This window comes from Oryctolagus cuniculus, chromosome 5 (assembly GCF_051225735.1).
Source record: "Oryctolagus cuniculus isolate XC-2025 breed Fujian yellow rabbit chromosome 5, ASM5122573v1, whole genome shotgun sequence".
In the NCBI taxonomy this organism is placed as follows: domain Eukaryota; kingdom Metazoa; phylum Chordata; class Mammalia; order Lagomorpha; family Leporidae; genus Oryctolagus; species Oryctolagus cuniculus.
This window is the reverse complement of record NC_142871.1, coordinates 102,805,868-102,824,749: the sequence shown is the minus strand read 5'-3', so window position 1 is coordinate 102,824,749 and position 18,882 is coordinate 102,805,868. Positions and strand designations below refer to the sequence as shown.

The 18,882-nt window shown below is 37.4% G+C and overlaps 1 protein-coding gene across 1 annotated transcript in view; it reads left to right on the top strand.

Annotated features, from left to right (window-relative positions):
* The window catches only part of COL19A1 (collagen type XIX alpha 1 chain), a 406,965-nt gene that overhangs the window by 22,521 nt on the left and 365,562 nt on the right, over positions 1 to 18,882 (top strand). Inside the window, exon 4 of the mRNA XM_051855528.3 lies at positions 581 to 680. Within this exon, the coding sequence (XP_051711488.2) occupies positions 581 to 680 (100 nt within the window). The remainder of the gene's footprint in view (positions 1 to 580; positions 681 to 18,882) is intronic.

Here is an 18,882-nt window from a genome sequence, read left to right as displayed (position 1 = left end):
ATGTATGCTAAATCGATCTTCTGTATATAAAAAGAATCGAAAATGAATCTTGATGTGAATGGAAGGGGAGAGGGAGTGGGAAAGGGGAGGGTTGCGGGTGGGAGTGACGTTATGGGGGGAAGCCATTGTAATCCATAAGCTGTACTTTGGAAATTTATTTTCATTAAATAAAAGTTAAAAAAAAAGAAAAAGAAAAAAGCTCCTTAGATTTCAACTGAATGACTATTCTTTTTAAATCTAATTTCTATCTTCAGACTTTGGAATTATTACAATAGTCTATACTAATTATTTAAGATAATTCATAACGCAAAGGAAATTAACATGTGAATATTTTGAAATATATTTGTCATGTTTTCTCCAGAAAACATGACATTTTACCTTCAGTGTGAACCTCTTCCTCCTGTATCTTAAAAGGAGCAAAATGAAATCCAGAAATTCTACTTATCCCAAACAATATGATTTTGTTAGAAATATATCAGTCTTTAGTTAAGAACATCAAAAAGAACGTTAAGAACATTAAATTTCCAAAAGTTTACTAAATACTAAAACTACTGGATTACATCATTTGTCCATTTTACAGGTTTTGATCTAGGAGAGAGATTTTCTCTGAGACGTGCATTTTGTGAAGGTGATAAAACCTGTTTCAAGTTGGGAAGTTCACTTCTTATTAGAGATACTACGTAAGTAAGATGATCTTTCTTCCACTTAATATGTAAACTGCTATGGGGAGTCCAAATAGCTTGCTTAGAATTAAAAAGATCATGATCGTGTCATTCTCGCCTGAATGCTAAGGTAAACGTGCTCTTTCTGTATTTGTCGCATGCAAATCTTTTGCAATCTGATCTTTGTTCTATAGTGTCAATACTATTTACATGTACAAATTAAAGTATAATCTGTAGAGAATGGTAATTAAATACATTTTTGGAAGAAATTTGTTTAAAGTAGACATAAACAACATTGGTTTTTAAAATGTGAAACTTTAAAGCATAAAACACAATGTGGACTAAGAAACTTTTATTATATTTATTTACTCTGTTTCATGATAAATTAAAAAACAGCCCTCAGATGTTCATCTTGTATGTTGCATAAAATATGTAGTTAAAAAAACCCTGAAATTTTAAACTTGAAACTCGCTTGAAATGGTGTTTACCAAGTTTCTGCTTTGTTATTTTACCATTTTTTTTTCTCCTGATACTGCAACGATTAAAAAAGGAATCACTTGCCATTTAAATAGTGATAATTGGTCAGCTACTATACAGAGCAATAGTAATTCTCCATACGGTTGGCAGTAATTAAAAAATGAATTGTCATTCAGAAAGTTGGGTCACTGCAAGGCAGGTAGCATATATGGTCAAGACATCTATTCCCTGAGTCCCAAGTGAACATTCTCGTGTATGAACACACTGAAATGAAAAAAAGCATTGCAATACTATTTGATTTAATATGTAACAAAAATTTCACATCCTAATGGATAGACTAATGCTACTATATACAAAAGGAAGTGAAAATATTCATTTAAGTTGCAGACAAGGTTGTTGAAAATTTCAGCATTGGAATTCTCAGAGAGAAATAGCATATATCCTCTCATTGCCTAGCATCAGATAAACTAGTTAGTAACTCACTTTTTCTTTGAGAAATTTTCTTCTTAAACTCCTGATTTTGTGATACATCACATACTTTTAGCTTAATGACATGGCTTCTCAAATGTAAAGTGCTCATTAACTGGTAAGAAGTGAAGAATGTTAGAGAGTAATTTGACATTGGGTGAAGAAATGGGTGATTATCATGTGGGACACTTCAGATCTAACTGTATGTACATGTGCTTTAGTGGGCAGCTATTTATGTGCCTTCATGAGCCAACATTAAATCCCCAGGACGTGGGGCTGACATTGTGGCATAGTGGGTAAAGCTACCACCTCTGACACCAGCATCCCATATGGGTGCTAGTTTGTGTCCTGGCTGTTCCACTTCCATCCAGCTCCCTGCTAATGGCCTGGGAAGGCAGCAGAGGATTTCCTAAGTGTTTGAGCCCCTGCCACCCATGTAGGAGACCCAGATGATGCTCTTGGTCCTGGCTTCAACCCAGCCTAGCCATTATGGACCTCTGGGGAGTGAACCAGCAGATGGAATCTCTGTCTGTCTTCCTGTCTCTAACTTTCAAATAAATCTTAAAGTCCCCAGGACATAACAGTTCCATGTTTGGGATTGCATATTAGTAAAGAAATACCAAAAATGCTATACTATTAACTATAGTAGATAATTTTAAATAATGAATTTAAGAAAGACAAATTCTGTTCCAACAATTTTGATCTTTCTCTCCCCCTCCCTTCCTACCAATTAAAACCCCTATAATTCTGGCCAAAAGACAAAAGGAATGGAATCAAAACTTTGAAAGTTCATTGGGTCTGTATGTAAGAAGACTTAGCTGATTTTAAGCAGCCACACTGGAAAACATGCTGGCACATTTAGGCAACACTATTCCCCATTGAATCCATGTGATTGTAAATGTTAGGCATGACTTAAAATATATTTTTCTGACCTTTGGCTCTAAATCACTGTTCAATCCCTGGACAATCAATGTAAGTGAATTCTCTGGCTCCTCAGAGCAGAACCCTGGTAGCTCCACTACAGGAAACTGGAGGGTATCTGGTTAAGCTGACTGGCGAGTGTCAAGTAGCTTGGCACATCTCCTCTTACATTTCTCTCAGTGAGCCAAGTATGCTAGGATGCGTCTCTTGCATGATGCCATTTTGATTTTTCAATGAGACTGGAGTAAAGTTGCAGCTATTTATATATTTGTAAATAAGCTGCCTTGCAGAGTAAGCATGGGAAAAAACAGATGCTATTTTATGTGGAAAATGAGCTCGTTTGTACTGTTCTGGCATATTCCAGGTGAGATTCTGGAAGGGGGAGCCCTAATGAATGTGTTGTCAGATACCTGTTGAGTACATTCAATGATGTGAGCTTGGCCTAACATGGAACTCCCGAAGGCTTTTTTTTTTTTTTTTTTTTTTTTTTTTTTTTTTTTTAGGGGCCCTTAAGATGAACATCATTGTATATGTAGAAGTGGCACAGGTTCAGGGGCCATCTACTTCTCTATAATGATGTTCTAAGAAAATTTCTTGACTGCTTCTGTCTACAAGTATTCTTAGTTAAGTGAAAGAAATCATTATTTTTATACTTATGGAGAGGTACATTCCAGAATCGTATCCTCTGATTAATTTTAATTGTGCTTTGGCACTGATCAGTACAAATTGGTGAAATTTGGAAAAATAACACACACAACCATACATACACAACTATGGAGCATCTTATTTTCTCTGCATGTATAGTCCCTATCTATCTTTTATTACTTGATTTATTTATGTATTTGAAAATCTGAATTAGAGGGAGAGACAGAGAAGGAGTGAGACCTTCAATCCCCTGTTTCATTCCACAGATGACCACATCAGCCACAGTTGGGCCAGGTTAGAGCCAGGAGCTTCTTCGAGGTCTCCCAAGTGGTTAACAGCAGCCTAAGCACTTGGGCTGTCTTCTGATTTATCCCAGGTGACTAGCAGGGAGCTGGATCAGAAGTGGAGCAGCTGGGTTATGAACTGGAGCCCATAAGGGATGCTGGCATTGCAGGGGGTAGCTTTACCCACCATGTCACAATGCCAGCCCGTTATAGGTTGATTTTATAGAAACTCATTTCAAATAAAAATATCTTAGTAATGAACATTTTAGAAAATTATGAAGGTTGAATTTCCACACACTGTTGATTCATGATGAACCATGTGTCCTTAGTTCAACTGGCCAATTAGGAAATCAATTTCAAAGATACCAAGGAAGTAAATTTGCTTATTGATGAATGAATTCAAGTATGGTAAAGTCATATTTCTCAGGGTCTTGATAGCTAGTGACTGACTAGAATACAGCATTGAGAAAGATTGAGGCTATTTTGTGTTTAGCATGTTAAAGTGCCATAACTGATGAGGGAAAATGAGCAAGGGAAGTGTGCTCTTAAAGGCTTCAAGTCTATAGCCTTTCTAATGTAGGATGAGCCCTATAAACCTAGGGCTTTTGAAATTGATGCAGTTTGTGAAAATGGGAGGAAATGAGGCTTATGTGGAAAAATAATCAACACCAATTAAACTTCATGAGATTTTGTGAGATTGGATAATGTAGCTAGACACAGTGACATAAGTGAAAGAATCACTTACCTTTTGTGACAAATATCCAGTGAAGAAGTCTGCATTTACTCACTTGCTCATGCTCGCTCATGCTCTCTCTCTGCCCCTGATTAAATTACTGGTTGCTTTATAGAAGCAAAAGCTATTTAGTTTCATAGGTTTACATAAAAAAGAGTAGGATGTTAGGAGCTATTCTAATTTGCATTTTACATTTTATATGCATAATAGTCCTTGGGAAATAGGAAAACCCAAATTAAAGATTTGGAAGATGTGTAAAATGTTTAAGTCTTTCAAATTTCCTGGACTTTAATAATTCCTTTGGAAATAATCCTAAGTATGGGCAATGCTATTATGAATATTGTAGCATAATTTGTGCCTTGCTTTTGCTGCTGTTGAATGATTTATCTCTTGGGCATGTTTTTCTATATGGGCCTTCATGTAACTTTATTATTATAAACAACTTTTATAAATAACACTAACATAGGGAAATTTTTTCTCTTTAGGATTACTTCCATAAGACTGACTTTTAGAAATGGAATTACTACTTAATTTTAGGGACATTTATAATATATTTTAATTATATATTCCATCATGGTCTTGTCCATCTATTCTGAATGTTTTCAAATGTCTTCAGAATCATTTGTTATAATCATTTTAAAATTTTGTGTTTTGATTTTTAACTTAAAATTCATGCTGTTTCAAATAGAATCTTTAGTTTACAATATGTTTCAAAAGTTCCTAAAGTGTGTCACTTAAGTGCATGCAATGTGTCTAGAACTTATCCTTTTATTCAACAAGCATTTGTTGGGTATTGCAATGGAACAGGAATTTTGCTATGCCCTGAACTTAACACAGAGGAAAGAATATTGTTCCAGTCTGTCTTCCTGGGACCTTCTAGAGTGGAAGGAAAAACTATACTTCCCTCTTTTCTTGACTTGAAGAAAGTGAGACCTGCTGCCTTTTATCGTGCTAGCTTAGACTCATGACTCAAATCTCATCTTTTATTAAAGACAGACCTTCCTTATGCATTATCAGGACTGATTTTCAGTATTTCTGTTCCTTCATTCATAAGGTCCTAAATTCTAACTCATGTTTCATTTTTTATTTCTCTTCTTGGGTCTTCTCCAAGTCCTCAAAACCAGTTAAACTCTGAGGCTCAAAACTAAATTCTGAACTCCAATACTGAAGCTCCTAATTGCTGGGCAGTTTAGCAGGATTATTTTACAATTCCACTAAGCTACAGAGAATGACTATTTATACATCCCTTGGGTTTTCATTTGGGGCATTCTTTCTTTTTGTGGACAGGAAGTTTTCTATATAAGGACATGTAATTTAGTTAAAAACTTGCCCAGCTGTTTTTATGAGATTGACTGTTACACATAATTCTTTATGTCATCACTGTATTTCCTTAATTATAGTTTGGCATACCAGGAACATAGAGTGAATCACTAGGTCATACATTCTTAGGGTGAAAAGAAAAGCCTGTTATAATTACTGAATTCCTTGATACAATTTAGCAAAACTGTATGTATTAATTAAAACAGTTTTAAGGTTATCATTACATAGATTTTAAGAATGTATGGGAAGATTTATTCCATCTCCCATTTTTTTTAAAGACTTATTTATTTGTTTGAAAGAGTTAAAGAGAAGGAGAGACAGAGAAAAAGATCTTTCATCCACTGGTGAACTATCCAAATGGCTGCAATAACCAGAGCTGGGCAGGCCAAAGCCAGGAGCCTGGAATTCTATCCAGGTGTCCCTCATGGGTTGCAGGGGCCTGGGACTGGACCATATTCTGTTTTCTCAGGCACATTTGCAGGAATTTGGATCAGAAGTGGAACAGCTGGGATTCCAGCCATCACTCATTTGAAATCCCGACATGGTATGCAGTGATTTCACCTGCCATGCCACAATGCTGGCTTAGAATTACTTCTTGGTAGTCACAGAACCTATGCTTTTTTTTTTCTCCTAGAAAGTTTAAGGATATGAATATGTACCAATAATATATTTCTTTATATAAACATGACTAAAATGTAATTTAATAATATGAAGTACTATCAGTTCAGTATTTTAATTTACCAATTTTGAAATGTTTTGTATTGTCATAAAATTTTTTTAGAATATGATTTTCCTCTTACAAATTGCATGTAATCTGTTTTAAGAAGGTTGATGTATCAGTATTTGATCATATGTATATAGATTTGATAACATATCACTTTAGTTAAAAAGCTTTTTTCTTGGGCTTGAATACTTGTTCTGTTACCTTGAGCGAATTTTATGTAAAAGGTGCAGAAATCTCTAATATATACTTATGAGGGCTAATAGACAAGATCTTAAAGTTAAAATATTTTTGTGATTCACATAGGTTGTAGATGGGAAGCCATCATTTATATTTGTATAAAAGCCTAAAGTTCTTATTATAAGAAACAATTGTGCATTCATTAATGCCTTCAAATAATGTATTCTAAATAATTAAGTTGCCAAAAACAGCTCACATAAAATTAAAGTGAGAAGCTGCAATTTACTTTTAAGCTAACCATTTCCTAGCCTCAAATGTATATAACTTTCTAAGGAAAAGGGAAAAGAGTTTCATTTCTGAAGATAAAAACATAGCTTCACATTTGTCTTGTTGGAACTCCAACAAGTGAGCATTGGCTCACTCTCACTAGCAGTAAAGAGTTGATAGAAGGAAATTTAAGATGGTTCTTGCCCATAAAGAGTGTGCGTTGTCGTCTTTTAGGGGAAAGGTGAAAACAAACTTACTGTTCAAAGCACACAGTTAATGTTTAAATGTTCAGGGGAGAACAAAATCCCCCATAATTGGGATGATGAGAAAAAACTTAGACTATGGGATTTGAACGAGAATTTGAAGTCGGAAAGGAATATTCAGAGTCAAAGGTAGATCAGGTTCTAGGGAGAAGGAAGACATTGCAGTGAGAACGCCATAAACCACACCACGGGGGTCCATAAGGTGAAGACATAGATAAGTTTAATAAACATTCTGTGAGATAATTACTAAAAGTGTTCACAAACTACAAGTTAGCCATATCAAAGATGGCAGACAGCTTGATTTTTGTCTAATGCTCATGGACATCGCTTAAGCTGCTGCAGTTTTCCTCATAACACTCAGATGACTTCAATTCTTTTCAAAGTTATTTACTTAAAAGGAATTTTATATATAATATGTGAGAGAGGAGACGGAGAGAGAATAGAGGAGACGGAGGGAGGGAGGGAGGAGACAGATACAGGTAAACAGTAAGATATCTTCCATCTGCTGGTTTATTCCCCAAATGTCTACAAAAGCTGGGGCTAGACTCGGTTAAAGCCAGAAGACCTGAACTTGATCTGGGTTTTTCCTACATGGGTACCAGAGACCCAACTTCTTCAGCCATTACTGCTGCCTCCTAGAGTGTGCTTTAGCAGGATGCTAGAGTCTGAAGATGAATGAGCACTTGAACCCAGACACTCTGATATGGGATGCAGGTGTCCCAAATAGCATCTTAACCATTATGCCAAACACCCAGCAAGTTAAGTTCTTAGAAAATTTGTGGCCATTCATATAGGGTTATAGGCTTCTCATACAATATTATATGATCATTATTTTCTTTAGAGTACATTGCCCACATCACAACTCCCATTCTTTGGGTGAGGTAGATATGTTATTAAGCTTATAAATCTGAATAATTAAGAATTAAATCCAACTGTTTCATATTTGTTCCCATCATGGTTCCTAATATATAGTAGCCCCTAGTACGTACTAATTGTATTGACGTGATCTGAGATTTAATCATTTTAAGGAATTTTTATATTTCATTGGTAGACCATATAGTTATTTGCATATTTTAGATAAATAAGAATTTCTTTTCACCAGTACATCAAAAAATAAGGTACTTTATTTCTATCTCTATTACTAGATCTTTTCACCATAGAGAACTTCAGGATAAGACATATAAATATGCAGTATGAATAATTAAAATAATCCTTAGAGTACGACTTTACATTTGTGAAATGCTTCGTTTCCTCATGTTATTTGGTGCTATGATGTAGGGAATTGAATCACCAATGTATAGATGTAAAAACTGGAGTTAATTGAAATAATTACCCTAAAATTTCAGAAATGGTAAATGGGCATTTGGGTCTAGAACTCAGGTCTTCTATCTCCAAATTCAGAATAACTTATTGTTTTTATTATGACTTATTATATTTAAGTTATCTTATACTAAGTATCTGTATACTGTTTACCCTGAGAATAATGACATAAAACTGAATGTCCAACTCAGGAATCATAATAAGGCAAATGCCATCATAAGTAATAAAATCAATTCTGTTTTGGTAATTGGACCAATCTAATGGGCTTTGATTATCAGATTTTCTTTTCTCATTCATAATCTTTTTATCAAATGAATCAAGTCATGCAAAAAATAACCAAATTTTTGCTTGGTGATGTCTGAATGTATCTATGAAGTATACACTGTAGTTCTCATAGTATACAAAAGAAAACAGGCAGATAAGTGAATATTTAAGTAATCTTTAATTTCATCTCGTCCATAAAAATGCTGTGAAGGTTAATTACTTATAAACTTAGGATGGTTGTAAATGTATTGCTTTCATAATGATTGTAAACCTTTGAACAGATAAGCATGACTTTAAATTTATGACTTAGCTGGAGACTTGATTATGGTAATGCATGATGTTTTGTTATACACTAGTGCTTAAGAATAATTCTGACAACTCTGGAGACTTTTTTCTAGGTTGATAGGACTATTTCATGAAACAACACTGAATAGTATAAGCCTCGCTCTCATACATGGATAGTAGGGTATAATTATTATTTTGGTGACCAACTGACATATGTTAAATTAGGAATAGAAATTGTGCCAGGTTGAAAGAAATGGTTAATTTAATATCATTTCAATTCTTTTAAAAGAAGATGATATAGAATAAAAACTGCTTGTGTTACTTCACACAACTGATGCAAGTTTGATATAGTTTATGCCATTTTAGTCAGCATTTACATTTTCTAAAATATGCTTACTCCAGTTAAGGTGACATTTTAATAAGTTTAAAAGAATAAAAATACTCAGTTGATTAAGTCTTTTTATAATGGATTTGGTGACAATTATGCAACTTGGAAGTGATCACAGTTCAGTGGAAAATTTAATTAATGTGGACACAGGTGGTGGTGTGTAGAATTAACATCTGGCTGGCTGAATGAGATTGAGTTGACCAGATGTTTTGTGCCCAAGTTATTCCTCTTATTTGAGCCATCTCAACTTCCTCTCTCTCAGAATTTCTCTGCTTCAGCTGTCTTCTCTAGAGGCAATCCTCCTGCTCTCAAAGGTTAACCCTTCACTTGTGCTCTTAATCCCCTCCTAGCCAGCCTCCTCTAAGACCTTGATCCCCCATGATCCCCTTGCTCTTGTGTCTTCAATACTTTTCTCCACAGTATACTGGCCTCTTAGTCTACAAATATACTTAATCTTTCTGTTCTAGAAATATTTTCCCTTGACCATTCCCCTAACTTGCTGACTTTCAAAGAAATAATGTTCTCAGCCACTTTTCCTTCTCACACATCCCTTAACCCGTTCAAATTTGACTAGGACTTCTTGAACACTGAAAATTTCTCCTTCAGTGTTGCTGGTGAAGGCAGCCAATTTGGCCTTGGGGGCTAAGATGCTGGTTAGAAGGCCACACCCCATATAAAAGTACCTGGGTTCGCGGTCAGGTCTGCTCCCAATTCCAGCTTCCTGTTAATGCAGACCATAGGAGATAGCAATGATGGTTCCAGTGACTGGATCTTTGCCAATAACAAGGGAGACATGGATTGAGTTCTTGGCCCCCAACTTTGGCTTCCCCCCAGCCCTGGCTTCACAGTCATTTGGAGAGTGAATCAGCAGATGGGAATGCAGGCTTCCTCTCTTTCACTCTGTTTCTCAAAAAAAAAAGTTTGGCGATGTTGTGGCCCAGCAGTTAAGAAACCCCTGAGGATGTCCACATATCATATTGGTGTGCTGGATGGAGTCCTGGCTCCTCTGCTTCCTATCCAAATTTCTGCTGATGTATCCTGGGAGGCACCAGATGATGGTCCAAGTGCTTAGGACCCTGCCACCCATGTGGGAGCCTCAGGTGGAGTTTGACTCTTGGCTTCAGCCTCATCCAACCCTGGCTGTTGTGGGCATTTGTAGAGTAAGCCTGAAGATAGAAGATCTCTGTCAAGGCTGGCATTGTGGCATAATGGGTAAAGCTGCTGCCTGGGATGCTGGCATCCATATGGGCACTGGTTTGTGTCCCAACTGCTCCACTTCTGATCCAGCTCTGTGCAAATGGCCTGGGAAAAGCAGCAGTGGATGGCCCATGTGTTTGGGCCCCTCCTACCCATGTGGGAGATTCAGACAAAGCTCCTGGCTATGGCCTGGCCAACCCTGGCCATTGTAGCCAACTGGGGAGTAAACCAATGAATAGAATATCTCCCTCTGTCCCTCTCCCCCTCCCCCCCCTTCCTCTCCGTCTGTCACTGTAACTCAAATACATCTTTTTTTTTTTTTTTTTTTTAAGTCTCCCCTTGTCAATCAATGCACATCTTAAATTGCAGATGACAGGGCCGGCGCCGCGGCTCACTTGGCTAACCCTCCACCTGCGGCGCCAGCACCCTCGGTTCTAGTCCCAGTCAGGGCCTCAGATTCTGTCCCGGCTGCTCCTTTTCCAGTCTAGCTCTCTGCTGTGGCCCAGGAAGGCAGTGGAGGATGGCCCAAGTGCTTGGGCCCTGCACCTGGTTCCTGGCTTCGGATCGGTGCAGTGCCAGCCATAGCGGCCATTTGGGAGTTGAACCAACGGAAAAGGAAGACCTTTCTCTCTGTCTCTCTATCTCTCTCACTGTCTAACTCTGCCTGTCAAAAAAATTGCTGATGACCATTGTTCTGTCTCCAGTGCCACTGGCATTAGTATTGCACTAAACTGCCTTTGTGAACCCATTTCCCTTTATCTGTCATACCTTGTCCACCTTCTCTGCCCACGGGAATCCTCTGTATCCTAGTGAGTTTCATATACATCCCACCAAATACAGCATCTTCAGTGAGGACTTCAAGTGGTTCAAAAAATGTTCTCTATAATTTTAACACAATTCTGATCTTGTTCTGTATAATCTAAGTGTCCCTAGGCTTTGTTAGTATGTGGATTCAAGTGATAACGTATGAAAGTCAGTGCCTAAATTGTTATTCTTACTGTCTACCCACACAATTGTAGGAACTCTGCTCCCTCATAAAGACTACTTTTGTTATTTCTGGGAGCTCTGAGGGTGTCAATCATGTGTTGATGTTTGAAAGCATTTTGTTTCCTCGTCTGCTTGTCAGTCATGTCACCCTTGCCGCTGGCGGTAGTCCCCTCCACGGACATGCTGCTCCACAAGGCCCAGGAGCCTTGACTCACAGCTGCTTATCCTCAGCCTTCAGGTGCCTTGTGACTTATAACTCTGTGCTTTCCATGTGTTTGTGTGCTTCGGAGGGTGGTGTCTGGGGTGTAATGTCACTGTAACTATCCCCTGGGCCCTGAGGCAACACTGCTTCTGCTGAATCTGTGTTTAACAGTTGGTTTTATCAAGTACACTTTTATGCCTTTCATTTCCCTGGGAAGCTCAAAGCCTAGTAGCTATGGTTTCCAGACATCCCTCTCTGTTGTCTTAGATTGTATGTTTCTCGCCTGATCTGCCTGTAATAAGAACATACCATACCTTTTGCCTAAGGGGGCTATATAAAAACATTTTATGATATTTTGTCATTATTAATTTTAAATTCAGCTTTGAGGATGGTAGGAGAAGAAATTGCAAAAAGGTATTTTTTTTTTCAGTTTCCAAATGATAATGAATTTCAGTGAGAATTTAAGGGAGAAAGCCGTGGGCCCTGCCATAGAGTTATTTCTGTTTGAGAAGAGAGATCAACAGTTAGCTATTATGGAATGCAGTAGCAATTTTTAAGCTATGTGAAGAACTTCAACAAGTTCATGGAAAATTGAAATTAAAAGGTAAGTTTACTTTGGTGCAAAACTTTTGAAATCCATGCCAAATTTTTTTATAATGTGTTCTCGTGAACTTTTTGAAGACCCTTCAAATGCATTGATCTTGAATTATTTTGAACCCAAATATATCTTTTAATCCCATCTTCCATGAACTTTGTGAAATGCTCTCAGATGTATGATAACGTCTGAGAACCAGTGAAGCCAGAAAAAGCTTCACAGAGGAAGTATAAAGTTGAGACTCAAAATAAGAATTTTCCAGGTGAGCCTGAGAGCCTGTGTGTTATGGTCATTAGCGTATCATGGTGGTTTTAAAGGTCAAGGCAGATGAGAAAGAGAAATTCTCTATGGCTGATAAACACACATGGGGAGGGGGTCTGGAGTTGGAAAAACTGGAGAATGTGGGCTTCGGAAAGCAGTAGTACTGGCCTGATGGGTTAAAACTTTATTTATGTAAAAAATGAAGGTATGGGAGCAATAGAATTACGTTCTAGAAAAAAATAGCCGAGTCTATGCTATTGAGGAAATCACAGCTGTCAGTTAAGTCTGGGACCTCCCAGACCAATGCAGAAGTGGGTGAGGACACTTGAAAGTTCTGAGGATTTCTGTGGACTGCAATTTGGCTTATCTTTCTTAGGTGGAAGACTCTGAAGACTCTCACCTTCAAAGGGTCCCCATTTTTTGAAGAGTAACTTCCCTAATTGATCTCAGCTTTGGCCACCTAATGTCATCCAGTCAGAGGGCTTTCAATAGAAGTCATTTACAGTGCCACAATGAATAAATGCTCACCAAGAACCATAGTGAGATTAGTAGAGAGTCATCCAAGCTTTGTTTTCCCATTAACAACCTATCTGTCTGAATCCCCTCAACAAACACGAAAAGGCTAAGATTTCAGCGTCTCAGTTGAACTCAAACATCACCACCCAGCCTGGGAGGATGGCATTTCAACAAACCCTCCAGGCCCAGTTAGCCAAATTGCTTGTAATGTGACAGGTGATGGTGAATGTCAGCTGGGAGAGAAATGACTTACTATAAACGCCAAGCATCTCTCACTTCACTCTCAGGAAATGTAACTTGTATCCTATTTCTCTTCCTGGAAGACATTCAGCGAGTCAGAGGCCCCACTGATACTTGTAAATACGGAAGTTCTTCATAAACCCTGCCTCATGCTTATTCAGAGTGGAAGAATTAATTTGGAAGCAAGTTCTTGATATTTAAAAATAGATATTTTTTCCACTTAGCCATTTCATTTTAAAAGCACAAAATAAGTAAAGGTTGGTCTTATTAAATACGATCTGGAAAACTCACTGTAGCTCCACCAAAATAGCACTTAGAAAAAAAAAAGAACTTGGCTTCAAGGCTTGTACTGTGAATTAGTAGAAGAATTACCTCTGGAACCACTGTAATTAAACTTTTTGAACACTCTGAATATGTATTGCACTCAATTTTTGGAATGTGATTTGCAAAATGGAATTTCCTTTGAATAATAATGCCCTCTTGGTTTTCAGTTTAGGAGTACTGAAATTGTGAAAGTGTGCTGGCCTTTTATTTTACTTCTTGACTCACAGTCCTTATTTTTAAGCAAAAGGAAAAAGACTTGAAGTCATGAAATCAACTTACCAATCCTTTCAATATATATGTTATGTATATGCATATATATGTAGATAAAATATTTATTTATCTGCAAGGCAGAGAAAGAGGAGAGAGATTTCCCATCTCCTGTTCACTCCTCAAATGGCTATAACAACTGAGACTGGGCAAACCTTAAGTCAGGAGCCTGGAACTCCACCTGAGTGCTGAAATACTTGGGCCATCATCTGCTGCTTCCCAAGCACATTCACAGGGAGCTCTATCAGGGTAGCCAGAACTCAAAGCAGCACTCCATATAGGATGTGGGGCTATCGGGAGGGAATTTAACTAGCTGCATCACAATGTCTACCTCTGTATTTTGGTTGGTTGGTTTTCCTGAAGTGGAACAGCTGGAACTCAATCTGGCTCCCAGGTGGGATGCCAGTGTTGCTGGCAGTGGCTTTACTGGCTATACCAAAACACTGGCCCCAGTATTTTGTCTTTTTCCTTTACATTTTGTAAGTGTGAGACAGAGGAGCTATTTGTCACATGACAAACCATGATTCTTTTAGGAATGCTGAACACACACACCAACTTAGCCTTTCTGTACAATGGAATTACTAATACTTAACATAAGAAGTAAATACATTTATGAGCTTTGTTGTGGTCTTTTTCTTGATAAGAAACTACCAGGGTCCACTCATAAAGAATAAATGCAATCTATTTTCTACTTCCAGCTCTTCGTAAAGCCAGTGTCTCCATAATTATTTGCATGTTTGTTTGCGGGATTTTTAAATTTCTGGTTTTGTCTTGTTTTTCCATGCTTACAGTGCTCACCACGTGTAAGGCGAACATATTCTCTTCAGGTTGTTCTTATTGGCTGCTCATTAACTAGGCAGCCAGAAGTGCCCATTATTTGTTCAGCTGACACCCTCTGCTGCTGGGAGGCCAGACACTTCAGTTTCGTTAACTTAGCTCTGTGTATAGCAGTGTCAGGCAATGATTTCCCAACTCAGGAAATGAATGGAATGGAAATGTGCACTGATCTGAATGCCAGGAAAGCAATTACATAAGAATATTTCATACCTTTCTTCACATTACATAGTACTTAGCGTATGCTCATATACTGTTCACATAATTTTCATTGCTTCCTTAAATTACACTTGTTTTAAAGAAATATTTGGTGAAAACTCTTAATTTTCCTATGATCTTTCAGGAATAGAGAGTAAGTATTCCCAATTGGTTTTCACTTTCTTTAGCATGTATGTCTTTCCTAAAACCCAACAGAAAGTAATCCCTATTTTAGATATTACTGTGTGTTTTGCGATACTTCCTGATCTGTGCTCAAAATATCATTAGGGGAAGGAACTGTAATATTCTACCTCTCAGGGCTCCTGGTCACCTAGGATGTACAAATGTCATAATACTTGAAGACCAAAATATGATTTATTGTTGCTGTTACTATCATAACCATTGTAACCACACTAGTTATTTATCAAAATTAATGATTCATATTTATTTTCATCCTCCACCATAGTAAAATATCATTTTCTCCATCATATTCCCAAAAGATTACTTTTAAGTCAAGTCGGTGATGATGAGGGGAATTTTATTCTTAACACGGAGGATGTAAGCAACTTGATATCGGAAAAAACTGACCTTGTAATTAAGTCATGAGTTCAAGTCCCATCCTGATTTCTGTCTGGCAGAGTGATAGTTGTTTGAATTCTGTGGCTTCAGTTTCTCATTCATGAAGTATGATGGTTCATCTAAGTTACAATCATGGTTCCTTCCACATTTAGGTGCATAGAACTACTGAAAACTTCAGTGGGGTTTCCCACTATAGAAACATTTCCAAGCACTTGAAAGACATCTGCTGAAAGACACTTTAGGTGAAGTTTTTTTGGAGCAGCTATTTTATTTCACAGTCCCCTGTAGAATAGGAAACTTGTTTTTTAAATTAAGAGACAGATTGTATTGGTTCTTGGATTCTTTTTGTTTCAAAGCTTTTGATTGACCTGATTTACAATCACATAGGAATTGATTCTTCTTTCTGCTTTATTCCTGCTGAGGGTGATGCAGCATGGTCTCACAAGGCCTCAGTTTTGAGGCATAGGCAAATAGATGAAGATTTCAAGTGCAATACTAGTGTTTGGCACCTACAAGCGCTCCAAGGTTATGCTGTGGATTTTCCATGTATGGAACAACTTTTCATGAGTGCTTCTTAAATGCCAAGCACTGGTCTAGATGCTTGATTTACAGCAACACCCTTGGAAGTGCCCTTTGTTTTCTTTAAAATTACATTTCAAAGGTGGGATATGGGCAATAGATGTTTAAGCCAATGAAGATTTTTAAAGTTCAGGTAGTTAGAAGCCAAGAAAAGAGCACGTAGTGTGTGAGTGGGGTGAAGGCAGCTTTAGTCTTTTCAGAAGAAATGACATTGAAGCAGAGACCTGCATGGTGGGGAGAAGGCCTCTCCATGAAGACCTCAGGAAAGAAAGTCCCAGAGACAATGAACTGGAGAGACAAAGAGGTCTCAGTGACCCTGGTGTGTTCAAGGAACAAAATTCAATTGATTGGGACTGGTCACCCACAGACTGTAATAGATGTGTCGGAAGCAGATGTTAGATCGTATTGGGTCTTATGAGCCATGATCTGGGATATGTATTGTATTCCAGGAACCACTGGATGCTTACAGAAGATTGTAATTAAGAAAAGGACCTGGTCTGATTTTTAAAGGATCATTCTAGTTGCTGTGTGCAGGCTGTACTGTAATGGAGAGGACAAAAGGGGACAATCGGGACACCATAACAGGAGTCCTGGAGAGAAATGGTAGAACTTGGATTGGAGTGTTGATAGTAGGAATGGGGAGAGATGGACAGAGCCCAGGTCTATTCCGGTGGTAAAAGGAATATGACTTGTATACAGGTTGGATAGTAAAGGAAAGGCAATGGTCAAGGTGACTGTAGGGATTTGACTGGCGCACCTGGACGATGATATGCATGGATATGCCTTCTATCGAAATATGGAGTCCTTGTCAAGGGATGTATTTTAGTGGGGAAATCTAAGTTCAATTTCAGTTATTTAATTAGAGATGTCTTCAACCTCCACAAGGAGATACCCAGTGAGAGCAGAGCACAGCATGTAAAAGAAAATAGATGAGTTTCATTGGGTTTTCATCTACTCTCTGGCCTTCTTCCTTTCTGGAACTCTCCTCAAACTCCCAGAGCCTTCAGCTGATGATTTTTGCTGCCCAGGGTCACAGCCATGGCATCTCACCTAGTCTGCCTAACTCAGGATGTCTCCTGCTCTCAATTTACTCTTCCAACTCTGTCTTCCTCATTAAAATTCCCTTACATTGTAACAGTTCCCACAGATCATTGCTCTGTGCTTTCCAAAGTGAGAACAAACTTTCTGATAAATTGTCAGTAATGTGTGACTGGAATTTTGGGACTCTTAATGTTAACAGATTTTGTGTTGTATAAACACAAGCATTTTCCAGAGGAAGAAAGTTCTAGTACTGGACTATTAGGTATTTTGTCTTCTTAATGAAAGTATTTCATAGTTATATGAATGTTGGCATCTTCTAACACTTTCTGAGTTTGTACCAAGTGTAGAAAACTCTTTGGATGTGCAATTCTGTTTAATAAAAATTATACATATATGTAGTGATTAAAATACTTAATTTCATGCCAAATTCTTTCCTGTAATACATACATATTTTAGACTTGAACATTTTATTTGTATTTCCTAATAGTTTTAAATAACTTCTGGCAAAGAAAAGGTTTTTCATTAATCAGATGGGAAACAAAATCTAGAGAAAGCATTTCATGTGGAGTTTGTACAACTATAAACCCTCCTTCAAATTTAAGACAGCAAAGTCCTTCAAGGCTAACAAAATGTTAATTTTTACCCAATTCCATATCAATAGGTACTATTATTTTACAATGATCTAAGTTTATGGAGAAAATGTTAGCAAAGGTGTTTTCATTTGAACTTTTTTCTTATTTCCCATAATGGAAAGCAGTATCATCTGTTAGTCCCCTTATCAATTTTTAAAGAATGTGTCTCACCATAGTGTTGAAGCATATGGCCTTTCCCCTGGGGTTTGGGGTCAGTCTGTATTAATTTTCCCTCCTATCTGTCCTTCAAGAACACAGGATTGAATTACAGATCACTTTGGAGGTCGGGATTTTTTTTTTTTTTCAAATACAAATAATTGTAGTTCTTTTTAAATTATCATTAATATATTTAATGCTCATTATAAAAATTAGGAAAGGAAATATAAACTTTTAAAATCTGTCAATTTAACATCTAGAAGGAAACAATGGAATGTTAAGATTGTATGAAGTCAATTTTTGTATTGGAGTAGGAGCCTCATTGCCACTGTTTGTAGATCTGGTATGTCTTCCGCTGGAAGTGGTCACTTCTAGGGAGCTTCATTTTTGATACTCTGCCACTTGTACATTTTGATGCCAATTCCTACTGCTTTATGACTAAACAGAGGACTGCTGTACTCAGAGAGCAAATGCAAACTGCATTTTAGATTTTTGCAACATTGATGTAAATTACAAATTTGAAGGAATCTCAGATGTGCAAATTAAAAGGCTTCTGAGACACTCCAAACTGTATCTGGGACTGGCCTCAGCTCTCAGTGGCCAGTGTGAAACAGGCCACAGGTTTCTCTGGAAACCTGTGGATAATTTGGAACAACTTTAGTTTTGCTTTCCATGACATTTAGGCATATTCTTAAAATATTGATTTCATGTTGAACATTTTGTTTTCTATACTTGTGATGCACTTGTCCATGAAAATGTAGGTGGCTTTCATTTATGTGTAAAAATGTAGACAGTAGAAAATAAATGCCACCAAATCTAGGCACCTCAAATGTGAGTTACTATTACTTTATTTGGATATATTTTCCATTTATGACATTAAGCTAGATACAATAAACATATTAACATATAAAACATAGGGAAGGCAGAAAACAATCCCATTTAATTATTTTTTATTTGACAAGTAGAGTTATAGACAGAGAGAGAGAGAGAGAAAGGTCTTCCTTCCATTGGTTCACGCCTCCAAATGGCCGCCACAGCTGGAGCTTTGCCAATCCGCAGCAAGGAGCCAGGTGCTT